Source organism: Berghia stephanieae, chromosome 2, assembly GCF_034508935.2.
Source record: "Berghia stephanieae isolate SIO BIC M18660-M18661 chromosome 2, UCSD_Bste_1.3, whole genome shotgun sequence".
In the NCBI taxonomy this organism is placed as follows: Eukaryota; Metazoa; Mollusca; class Gastropoda; order Nudibranchia; family Aeolidiidae; genus Berghia; species Berghia stephanieae.
Genome location: NC_088361.1, coordinates 54,740,507 through 54,753,006, shown reverse-complemented (window position 1 = coordinate 54,753,006; position 12,500 = coordinate 54,740,507). Strand labels below are relative to the sequence as shown.

At 33.9% G+C, this 12,500-nt stretch overlaps 1 protein-coding gene and 1 long non-coding RNA gene across 2 annotated transcripts in view; one reads left to right on the top strand and one right to left on the bottom strand.

Moving 5' to 3' along the window:
- The window catches only part of LOC144963686 (uncharacterized), a 9,331-nt gene extending 1,513 nt beyond the window's left edge, over positions 1-7,818 (top strand). Inside the window, exons 2-3 of the long non-coding RNA XR_013643667.1 lie at positions 3,458-3,547; positions 7,701-7,818. This is a non-coding gene — a long non-coding RNA (uncharacterized LOC144963686). The remainder of the gene's footprint in view (positions 1-3,457; positions 3,548-7,700) is intronic.
- A 4,524-nt stretch (positions 7,819-12,342) lies between these two features.
- Positions 12,343-12,500, bottom strand: part of LOC144963685 (uncharacterized) — a 2,826-nt gene continuing 2,668 nt past the window's right edge. Inside the window, exon 2 of the mRNA XM_078897641.1 lies at positions 12,343-12,500. This exon is cut by the window's right edge and continues 1,164 nt beyond it. Coding sequence (XP_078753767.1) covers positions 12,392-12,500 — 109 coding nt within the window. The 3' untranslated portion in view covers positions 12,343-12,391.

The window sequence follows — 12,500 nt, the reverse complement described above, 5'->3', positions numbered from 1 at the left end:
CAGCTAGGAGTCATATTGTTTTCCCATAGACTGGTGCCACTTTTATTTTTCCCTGTTATAGTCGGGTAAAGCCTCTGACACTTGACTGTTAGTAAAAGAATGTTTTAGGTTTAAAGAAATGGGTAGTAGAGTAGTGGTAGGTCATTGGCACATTATACAGGGATAGGTAGGTTCAGAAGGTAAGTATTAATCCCCGTTAAAGAAAAAGTATGTTAATTTAAATCAACAGAATTGCCTCATACAAAAACAAGTTAACACATAATTAACCAAAGAATAATATTGATGGTTTTAATTCACTAAATTTAGACTATGGGTATTTAATTTTCATCCCGTATCACAAACTATTCATTTTGATTCTGAGTGGGCTTAATTATCGAGATGTCTATATATGGGACATGAGCCGCTCTGGTTCAGTAGTTTCAGTCAACCGCTTGCCAGATTTCACTCTGTATTATTTTTAGCCAAGTTCTAGATGGTTAGTCGATGACCTGATGCATGTTTGGCCGTTATGTTTCGTCAGTCACAGGATGCAGGTTTCATCAGTACCCCGATCTTTGGAAAGTATCGGAGCAAATCTTTTACTAGGTTGCAACATTTTAATATTCGTATGAATAGTGGGGTCGTGATGGATTTCAATTAATACCCTTGACATCACCATTGACATAAGATGTGTCAATCAGTGATTTAATTAACGGGAAACATAAAAGTAGTGGGATGGGGAAAGATATGCATCATGAGAACATAATACTCAATGCATATAAATACTAAATAGAGCTATCGTGTATTTGCGATAGCACATTAGTAAATGTAAGTCGTGTAATGTAATGCATTACGTTGGAAGGCATAAATATAATATATACACAATAATATATATATACATAAATATATAGATAAAGATAGTGAATGAATATTTTATAATAACACGAGTTATCAATGACTGTTAATAACATGAGTTATTGATTTCTGTTATTTTTGGTTGTGTCTATTTACGACAAGGCGAAAACACAATACCGATTATCACTCCTACACACAAGTTTAATTGGGATTAATTAATTTTATTAACACAATGTATATCTATCACCTACCCTCATTTATAGATGTTTCTCGCTATGTAAGAGCTTTCGGGTTCCCTATAAAGCAGTGAGCTTAAAGAAGATAAAATGGGAGAGAGCGAGTTTTATCACTGTCCTAGTTTATATGCGTTTCTCGGGAGTTGGAGAATCACAAGGGGCCAACAATATTCCAGGACTTGGGCTTGCCTGGTTTACTATTCGTTGTTTTCTTTAGACCAATCGTGTTCTGGGTGTCATAAATGTAGCGTGGGTAATATAGTGAATTCCTAATAGGTCGGTTATATGCCCGTTACTATTGACGATCTAATACATGCTTAGCGCCTCAATGCCGCGTCAACTTCGTAGCTATAACACATGGCCTTTTTTTAATTGTGCCTAGGGTGATAACGATTAACACATAGTGACGCCTGATAGTAGGTATAGAGAATATGTACTGATTTATTTACAATCCTGTGAAAGTTCAGGCTATTGAAATATATCACTAGAATCAATACTGTCGAATGCCTTTTCAAAGTCAATAAAATTCATATAAAGTGGTGATTGCCACTCAAGCTACTGTTCTATTATAATCCAGAATGTTGCTATATGTTGGTACAGGACCTATGTTTTCTGAATCCAGCTTGCTCGCGGTAAAGTTTCCCATCAAGTGCAGTTTTTCGTCTTGACAAAATCACGCGAGTGAAAACTTTACTACGAATTGAGAGGAGCATAATGCCTCGCAAGTTCTTACAATCCCAAAGGGCTAACTTTTTGGGAGTTTGAAAACATATTCTTTCTTCCAATCTGAGGGTATATGGGTTTCACTCCATGTTTGCAAAAATAGAGAGTGCAGTATGTCCACTGTGGTGTTTCAATTAGTTTTGAGGGTCTCTGGGGGCACGCCACCTGGTCCTGGGGCTTTTCCCTTTTAAAATCCCGTTAATGCTTTGTAAATTTTCATTCCCGGCGGTGGTGCTGTATTTACATCTAAACTTGTTTCGGCTGGTTATATTTCTCGTGCTGTCACAGGTGAAGTCTGATTTAGGACTTCTCTGAAGTGTTCCATTCACCGATTTTTCTGTACTATTTCTGTTGTCAGAAGTTGACCATTTCTATTCTGACAGTCCTCTGCGGTTTTCCTTCTTGGAAGAGTTTTGGTGATATTGTAAAATATTTTAAAGTCTCTTTTGCCAGCTGCTTCTTCTGCATCAGTAGGTAAGTGATTGAAATATGTCCATTTGTCTTTCCTTGCACTTCTCTTGACTTTTTTTTTTGTTTACAATGTTGTATTCATTTTTCAGATCTTTGTTTTTTTCTTTGTTGTTCTGGCATTGATTTATTTACAGTTTAGGCATTTTCCCTTCATCAACAAGATCCAAGGTTCTATTTAAAATCCAAACTTTGTCATTTCTTGATTTTCTACTAAGAGTTTCTAGGCATTCTTCACTCCAGGTTTTCTTAAGACAAGTCCAGTGTTCTTCAAGGCTTGTTTACTCGACAGGATTTTCTAAAATCTCGAATATATTTCGTAAGTCGATTGAAGTGATCTATTTCAAATCTCTCCTAACTTGCTCTGGATTTTAAATAACTTAAATCCATATTTTCTCACAGTGTCGACCCATAATTTTATGGTTTTATTATCCCAGCATAATTAATGAAACCGTCTGCCGCACTTACGAAAACGCCCAAGTATGACACTGAGTAATTAACGGCCAGCTCAGAGACTAGATATGCCATATGGCTGCATAATTATCGACCGATCCGGCAGACCAGTAAAATTATCCTAAGATTATGCTTTGACGCGTTAATTTACTACCTGACAGGCCAGCAGGAATACAGCCAAGGACTATCCAATACCACTTGTAAAATTCTACGAAATCTAAGAAGGAAAAAACACACCAGAGATATTGTACATCGGGTACGTCTAACTCTTTCTTCCAAGTCGAAAATTTACGTTTCGGCATGACAATGCCCCTTCTCACTCTTATCTCTATAGACGTTTTGGTCACCGATAAGGTCAATGTCATTCACTCATGGTCCGCAATTTCTCCAGATCTAAGTGAAAGCCAAACTTTTAGAGGCATCACATTTATAGTAAATGCCCGTAGAAGTGGATAAAATATTGAATTGCATATCCTATTTCCATGGGAAATGTTTAGACAAGACTTTTATTTTTTTTAATGACCATTAAAAAATTGCATTAAAAGTACCAAACTGGCATCCGCGTTCGACGTCTCGCCTCTGTTTATAGGGGAATCCCCTTGGACGAGAGATATGTAACTTGAATTCACTGAAAACTGAAGCATTTGAGTTGTTTAGCGTGATTAGAAAATAACTAATTTAAGAAATCCACACCCGTGAAAGAATCCTATACTAATCGTGTTTATTACATTTTCTAATAAAAGGTACTGGCTCTTCTCTGTTGCGTTCTGATTCATTCGAACGTTGCAAATGAGTGCTTCTACAAAACAACGATCCCATGCCCAGAAAGGGATGTAAGTACGCATCTTATTGTTTAGAAAACTTAAAGGTATTTCATTTTAATAGATTATCCACCAAGGCACAAATGATACAAAGAGTAATGTGTGTTTTTAGTTTTTTCATCTAAATCTTTTTCTTATTCTTTTATTGTTAATGGCTCGATATTTGAATTCGATATTAAGAATAAGTGGTTTCAATCACATTTCATTTTGTGAAATAAAAACCAACAAATACTTGATGATATTTTTATTGTACGAAGACTAAGTTTGTTGAGTTGTAGAGAAATTAAAAATGATAAAACACATTAGGAGTGTTATCCGTGCTTCTTCTCAGAATTTTAAACTAATTAAATTTTATCGACAAAACAATACAACCCTGGACACAATTTCAAGGACAATATTCAGCATTGCGGTATTATGGAATGACAAACGGCTTCTGACCCCGAATTTGTGACAAAATTGAGTCATTGGAGAGGTTTCTTTGCTCACATAATTTTCTCACCACACTAAGGTGTAAATGAATACATTGTGAGGATCAGTGTTCCTCTGTCGAAAAAGAAAATGGTAATAGCGCCGTATAAGCGCCATGTTTCACAACATTTATTAGGGGTTACCACTGTTTTGGGACCCCTTATTAAGAATTTGAACACATTAAGAGGACATTATGCGATTTACGAGAAAATCTCAGGTTCTTGTGGTCTTTATTTTATACCAAGAGAGCTAGACCACAGCATTACATGGAAGATTTTATCTAAAACAACAGGATACATACCATCGTCAAAAAATGTAGTTTATGCCTGAAAGAAAAAAAATTACACTATCATCAAACATCCTCTTGAAGCCACATTCAACAATAAAAATGAAATAAATAACAGCTATCCGCATCAGCGTCAAAAAATATAGTTTATGCCTGAAAGAAAAAATTACACTATCATCAAACATCCTCTTGGAGCCACATTCAACACTAAAAATGAAATAAACAACAGCTATCCGCATAGACGATAACACGTATTAATCAACGTCGACTCTGCGGAATCACTTCAACAGTGAACAACAACAAGTTTAATTCATTTCCTGGTGGTGGTAATAATAATAATAATAATAATAATAATAATAATAATAATAATAATAATAATAATAATAATAATAATAATAATAATAATAATAATAATGATAATAATAATAATAATAATAATAATAATAATAATAATAATAATAATAATAATAATAATGATAATAATAATAATAATAATAATAATAATAATAATAATAATAATAATAATAATATAATAATAATAATAATAATAATAATAATAATAATAATAATAATAATAATAATAATAATAATAATAATAATTCTTTCAATCAGTTATAATGATATCTTTTCCAAAATTTCACGAACACTAGAACCATTCTTTATTTATGGAATTGCAAAATATCGAAATGATTGAATCAAGATCTTTTAATCATATAAAATCTTGTAACATCACCTCAAACATTTCGATATCGGCAAAAAGATGACACAAATTAATGTTGTATTTGCTTGTTGCTATGCCTGGAGAACTCGATGCATATCCAGTAACATATCTGTTAAAACCATAATGAACCATTCTACATTGTTTAAATAGGATATATCATGAACAAAATCGTTGACCAAAGAAAATAATGGTTTCGGCTGGTGTTTCATGGAGTGGCAGACCCAAATACACGTCATTAACACAGCAAAGACTAAGGCCAATGCTGATAATTTGATAAAACTATTGGATAAGAATATATTTCGTCAGACTGTGAATACCTTTGTTTAGGAAGGAATTTTATTTTTCAAAAGGATGGTTGTTACATCCCTTACGAGGAAAAGAACACAAGTTTTTCTTCGGAGTAACAATAATCATTTCATATATAATTCCAACTGGATGTCTCAATCACACGACCTGAATCCAATGGAATTCTTTGAACCCGAGGGTTTATAGTGGACAAAGATCCGCATTTATAGAAGAAACCTTAAGAGGAAAAATTATTTTATGCTGGGAGGAAATAGCCATTGATGAAAATGGGAAATGCATTTCAAGTTGGAAAAAAAAATTACGTTGCGTCATTAAAGAGGACGGCGGTGCTAGTGATCACTTAAAATGCTAACTTTCTAATCATTTGTTGGACCAAAATCGGTAGATCTACGAGAGTGTACTACATAGAGGATTTCTTCTTATATTTTGAGGAGAATCATGGTGAAAAGTAGTGTTTATGAATTAATGTTCGCTAAAAATGGCAACAAATGTGAAGATCATCGCCATTTTACACTCTGCAATGTTGCGTCATTTTTCTCTAATAATGTATTTCTGAACACGGTTTTGAAAAATCACTTGACGTCTATCTTTTTTGTTTCTCGATTTATATTCATAAAGTTTTGAAAGTCTATTTATAAGGATTCGTTTAATTTGTGTTTTGAAATTAAGACAAATCCAGTTTAGAGTCTCACTGATACAAGCCAATATATATATATATATATATATATATATATATATATATATATATATATATATATATAGATATATATATATATATATATATATATATATATATATATATATATATATATATATATACCTAGAGCTAGATACATAGATAGATCGAGATTGATAGATGGACATGCAGATAGATAGATAGATCGATGGATATATAGATAGATAGATAGATAGATAGATAGATAGATAGATAGATAGATAGATAGATAGATAGATAGATAGATAGATAGATAGACAGATAGATAGATAGATGGATTGATGGATAGATAGATAGATGCAGCCTACAGTTTCTTATTCTGATTCCATTTTGTTATAGAGCCATAAAATCTCACACCGTTTTGCAGAGCTCATTTTAACTAAACAAAATATAGAATAAACCCGTTACTATACTGTTTGAAAAATTTACTGTTGTGTCGGGTTAGAATGAAGTTTCGGGTAAATTTCTGAATATATCTGGTAAGGAGAGAGTTAATGGCTCAAAATATTCGTCGAGATCTATGTTTATTTCCACAATAATTTAGCAATGACTATCCCGCACAAATCTTTGGGCCTCTTTTTCGCTCACGAAGTGCCCGAATTCGCGTCAAAATATGGGACGAAGCCGTTTCGTATATGCTATTTTTAAAAATTAATTACACGCTGTTTATTGATGAACATAACTGAAAGTTGGCACACGGTTGGAAAAAAGGTCATTTTAGATTATGTCAAGCGACAAAACTCGTGCGATTACCAGAAGACCGTTAAAAATAGATTTTTACTCTTTGGAGTAAAATATTTCTAAAACTACCGGGCGTGGAGGTTTTGTCGCTGACAAGGTAATACATGAACATTTCTTCTTTTTGGTTGTAAAATTTTATATGAATATGACGAGTACTTTTCCCGTATTTTACAAAACACCATCCTAATTTGCTCTTCAAGTTTCAATCCTTTAATCCACTTATTACGCAAGATACAACCAAAGGTCGAAAAAAAAATGCCGAAAAAGCGTCCCATATTTTAGCGTTTTTTTTCCTCTTTGCGGGTCATCCAAATAAATGACACCTTTGAAACTGCATAACTTGTTAATTTATGAATGAATTTTCAAAATTCAAAAACATTTTTACTCAGTGGAGATAGGGCTTTGATTTCAGACAAAAATTTTCCTCAAAAAGAGAAAAAAAACATTTTTCATAGTCATTGCTTCACAATATGATAGTATAATAAGTAAAATATGTGATTGCCTTTATTTCCCCGCAAACGGTGCGGGTTCTCCACTGGTACAAAGAAACATTTTTACGCAATATTGTGAGAAAAAAATTGTCATGGCCAGTAAGGAATACAGAAAACAGTCGTCCGCACCCTTCAAAATGCTCCTTAGACTTAAATATTATTTTATGAAGTCGAATAAAACATGTGATAATCGCTTCAAAAGGGTATTATGTCGGATGGTCTAGATGCCAAAATTGAGAGAACAATAGTCGGAAGTATATATTATGGTCTGAGTGTATATTTTTTATTACTGAGGACAATAGATACCGTTTCTTACAAAGTAACTAATATCCTATTTGGAAATCAAGAGGAAAACCAATATATCAATACTAGATACTTAAGAATAGATTAAATAGCTTTTTGTAACCCTATTGCTTATTCTTCATAATTCATTTCAGTTAAGATATGCTGCGGAGTCATGTGCTAAATATCACACTGGATACCCTCTTTGTGAAACACCGAAGGAATATCGTAATGGAAGGTGCATATACTATATTTGTTAATTGAAAGGTAAGCATTAAGGGATAAAAATCTTGGACAAAAATTAATAAAAGTCTTTTTAAAACAGAAGAATAAATCTAACAACAATGTGAGCGCTTTTACCGGGTAAGTACTCATTCTACATAATATGAATACCGTGAGAGAATACAGTTAAAATCATTTTCCAAGTTCATTTTATCTTTTAGTGACACACAGCAATACACGGACGAGAAACCCCAAGAATAGAAGTCAACTCTTATATACCAAATAACCTCAAAGAGGTATTTCTCGGTGGCAATGTGTAAAGACGGTGCACGGAGGTTTTTATTATACCGTCATTTTAAGGACAAGTTTCTTTGAGGAAGAAGAAGAAGAAGAAGAAGAAGAAGAAGAAGAAGAAGAAGAAGAAGAAGAAGAAGAAGAAGAAGAAGAAGAAGAAGACAAAAAAAACTTGAGCGTTTATATCTCGAAATATCCACTAAACGTTCCCAAAGCGCTTTACAAGGGGTCCCTGACGAATAGCAACAAGTAACATGTAGAACGGGACATGACGCCAGTTAGGCGATTTTGTAATTTTTTTCGACAGAGTCAACGCTGTTAATGGCCAGTTATTCATTTTACACCTGAGTACTGTGAAAGAAAGCGACTAAATACCCTTTTCCAAGAGCTCTACTATGCGCCGAGCGAGGCTCGAACCCAAGACCTTCCGATTCAATAGCGAGTGTTATATATACCACTAGACCACATAGCCACAAGAAGAAGAAGAAGAAGAAGAAGAAGAAGAAGAAGAAGAAGAAGAAGAAGAAGAAGACGAAGTTGATGATGGTGATGATGATGATGATGATGATGATGACCACGACCCACCTTCGCAAAACGGAATATCTCAGATGTCGGTGTCGACTTAGATTCTTAGAAATTGCTCCACAATCAAGAATATGAAACTTGGGTGTAATTTGTACTCCTTGCTAAGAATAATGATTACGGTCATTTTTATCAACAACATATTAAGATATTGAATCTCTGATCGTTTGAGATTCAATATTTACATTTTTGGCCATATGCTTCCGTGCTACAGAATACACCATCGACCTGGTCAGTCACATATTATCTTTTTTTTTTAAAATGTTATTTCTTCCTTCTCTAGGCTAGAAGGCACTGAGTGGGAATAATGATGACAGTATAACTAACTGCGTTAGTGATGGATTCATCCTTTCAAAAATAAAAACAGATAACAAAAGTTAAATAAATGTGTTCCCTTTTCCTTTTTAGTTGATTATTATAACACTCCGTTGTAGTCTCTAATTGGAAAAAAAACGGTCAATGCATTAATGACCGCTAGTAACTTTGTTGACCAATACAATTTAAATCGAAAGTCAAGATAAGCAGTCATTTATCGAAACATTAATGACTTCTGGGCCCATTTTTTATGTAAGTGGAGTAAATTCAGCTCTTTACTATTCTTAAGCCTGAGCTAAGTAAGTGGCCAAAACAAATCGACATTTATTAACTTTTCCTTGTCCCTGACTAGCTAGGCTCTCGCCTAGAGGTGGGTGTTATATGGATGTCGTCTAATTCGGTTATTTTGTGCTGGTTCATCAAGCTCTCTAGTACCGGATAGCGGGTAAAATACTAGTCGTCATACTTTCAACTTTTTAAAGCATATTATTAAAGTCCGACAGTATTGTACACAAATAGTTCAGAAATATTCAAATTTTTCTAGACCGCTACGCTTTGCAATAAATAAGAGTGTCAGAAAATGCTTTTTGGGGTTAAGATCGGCACAAATTGAATCAATAGCGATTCATTTCAAAGATAATTTGATGGATATAATAGTTTTCCTGGCTTCAATAATCAATATTCATCCAAAATTCGGGAATCAAGCTCCAAAAGAACAGCTGTCTACAAACATATGAAAATATTTTTTAAAGACGTCATCACTTGTATGTCTATCCTATCCCTGCTATTATTTTTTTTTTCACTGCTCATTATTCAATTCAGAAAAACTGATGGATAATAGAAGATCGTCTCTTAATTCTTGAATTTAAGAAATGAATAAATATATAAATTTATCTAGCGCAGTTCCGGATTGTCATGCTCAATGAGCTCCTTAACGCTTCATTTATTCCCCAAACAGGTCCTATGATACAATATTTTCATTTGATATAGGACCAGTCGCCTGTTAATCGTCATTTATATACTAACACGCTTACAATATTCGTCACTGCCCTTTGTCGATTGACCCGATGTGTGTAAAGTGTCTTACCCAAGAATACAACACTGTCACCCATCCGGCAACTGATTATAATTGACATTGCTTTCTTTTGTTATAAGATGAGACATCGTACAGTTGAGCTACTGAGCCATACAATATTGTCTTTGCTTTGATGTCATTATCATTATATGTGGAATTGTTGTAAATCGTGCGGCTATGTGGTCAAGTGCTATGACACTCGCTTTCGGATTGGAAGGTCCTGAGTTCGAGCCTCGCTTGGCGCATAGTTGAGTCCTTGGAAAAGGCTCTTTATTCACATTCTCTCACCGTACTCAGGTGTAAAATGAGTACATGGCCGTTAACAGAGTTTTCTCTGTCCGGAAAAATTGTAATATCGCCTGACCGGCATCATGTTTCGTTCTACATGTTACGTGTTGCTGTTGGTCAGGGACCCCTTGTAAATCGCTTTGAGCACATTTAGTGGATATTGCGCTATATAAAAGCTCTTTTTTTTAAAAAAAACATCCTCACGGCACAGTCTCTTATTTGAAAATATAAAAATGACAAATTATGATCAGGCACCGGTGAAAGATAAAAATATGAAAAAGTGTGTGTGAAACAGTACCAGAAATACAGTAATAAAAAAATGAGAGAGACAATAATAAACTTTTTATCTTGTATTCTTCTTTCTGCATTTCCTGCCACTGGTTAATACAAACCTTTTGAGATATTTATCCTCTTATTTGAAAATGTTTGGCAGTGTGAAAATGGACAGGAACGAGACATTCTTCAACCATTTCGTAAAATAGGGATGTTAATTGAGACAACCAAAAATTATACGTTATTTGTCTGATAAGGTAATCATTAATGAAATAGATATGTCTTGATAATAAAAAGTGTCTTGATACTATCTATACTTAATTCTAAAATCGACTCATAATCTTAAAGAAGGGAAGTAATCGCCAACAATGATTAAACTTTAAAAAATTATACGTGAGTTAAATCCCTTGAATTACATTTTTCAATGTTCAGTTGAATAACGTTTTTTGTATGGATGACACCAAAAGCAAAACAGTGACCAACCATATCAAAGCAGTTATATACGGGAGTGGTATAACCGATACCTAGAATTTAATTGTAAGCTCAAGATATAGATTTTTTGTCTACTCTCGCCTTCAGATCAGAAGGTCCTTGATCCGAGTCCCGCTCTGAGCGGAGCATATTTGCTTCCCTGAAAAAGGCTCTTTACTCATTTTTTCCTCATCGTACTTAGATATAAAGTGAGTGTCTGGCCGTTAACAGTGCTGTCTCTGTCCGAAAAAATGTAATAGCGCCTAACAGCAGATGTCATGTCTCGTTCTACAAGTTCAGTATTGCTTTTGGCTAGGGACGCCTTGTAAAGCGCTTTGAGCACGTTAGTGGACATTGCGCTATATAGAAATTTAAACTCTCTCCTTAACAATCATTTTCAGGATTTACTTCAAACCTTCTCACCAATCTTCACTCACACACAAAGGCAGTAAGTTCTTGCTGTATATGATTGTTCCCCACCAAAACAAACACTACAACACATGAAAGATATCTCGACAGCACCAAGAATTGATACGGGCCACTTAATAGGTGTTGCGAGTATTCTACCAACTGAGCTATCGAGTCAACGCCCAATCCCGAGTTCCTGCATTCCCACCCGTTTCAATTAATCAATGCCCTCTATAAATACATGCCGACTCGCCGGGGATCTGGCGTGGAAACTAGAAGGCCCACGAGTCCCGCTGATAGCATTTTATCTCTCTCTCTCTCTCTCTCTCTCTCTCTCTCTCTCTCTCTCTCTCTCTCTCTCTCTCTCTCTCTCTCTCTCTCTCTCTCTCTCTCTCTCTCTCTCTCTCTCTCTCTCTCTCTCTCTCTCTCTCTCTCTCTCTCTCTTATGGTACAGTCTTTAAATGTAAACTTTATCACTAAAACGCGAAAGTGTAAGTGAGGTGAAAAACATGATTTATAAAACTTGTATTATCTACTTTGAGGTATCTAATTGACACCTAAAACAAGTAGAAGACAAAATAATAGCAATGATAATAATCATACCAAAATAATAATAATAATAATAATAATAATAATAATAATAATAATAATAATGATGATGATGATGATGATGATGATGATGATGATGATGATGATGATGATAATAATAATAACAATAATAATAATAATAATAATAATAATAATAATAATAATAATAATAATAATAATAATAATAATAATAATAATAATAATAATAATAATAATAATAATAATAATAATAATAATAATAATAATAATAATAATAATAGTAATAATATGGCGAACGCCTCTTCAGAAGTTATAATCTCAAACGCTCATAAAATATTGTAATCACTTTTTCTACATATACAAATAGTCTCTATAACAGGTGACTTTCCGTGTCGGTTTGACTTGTACTTCATGAATTATCGATCCCCATATCTTACTGTAATCCAAGCCTCCGTTTGCT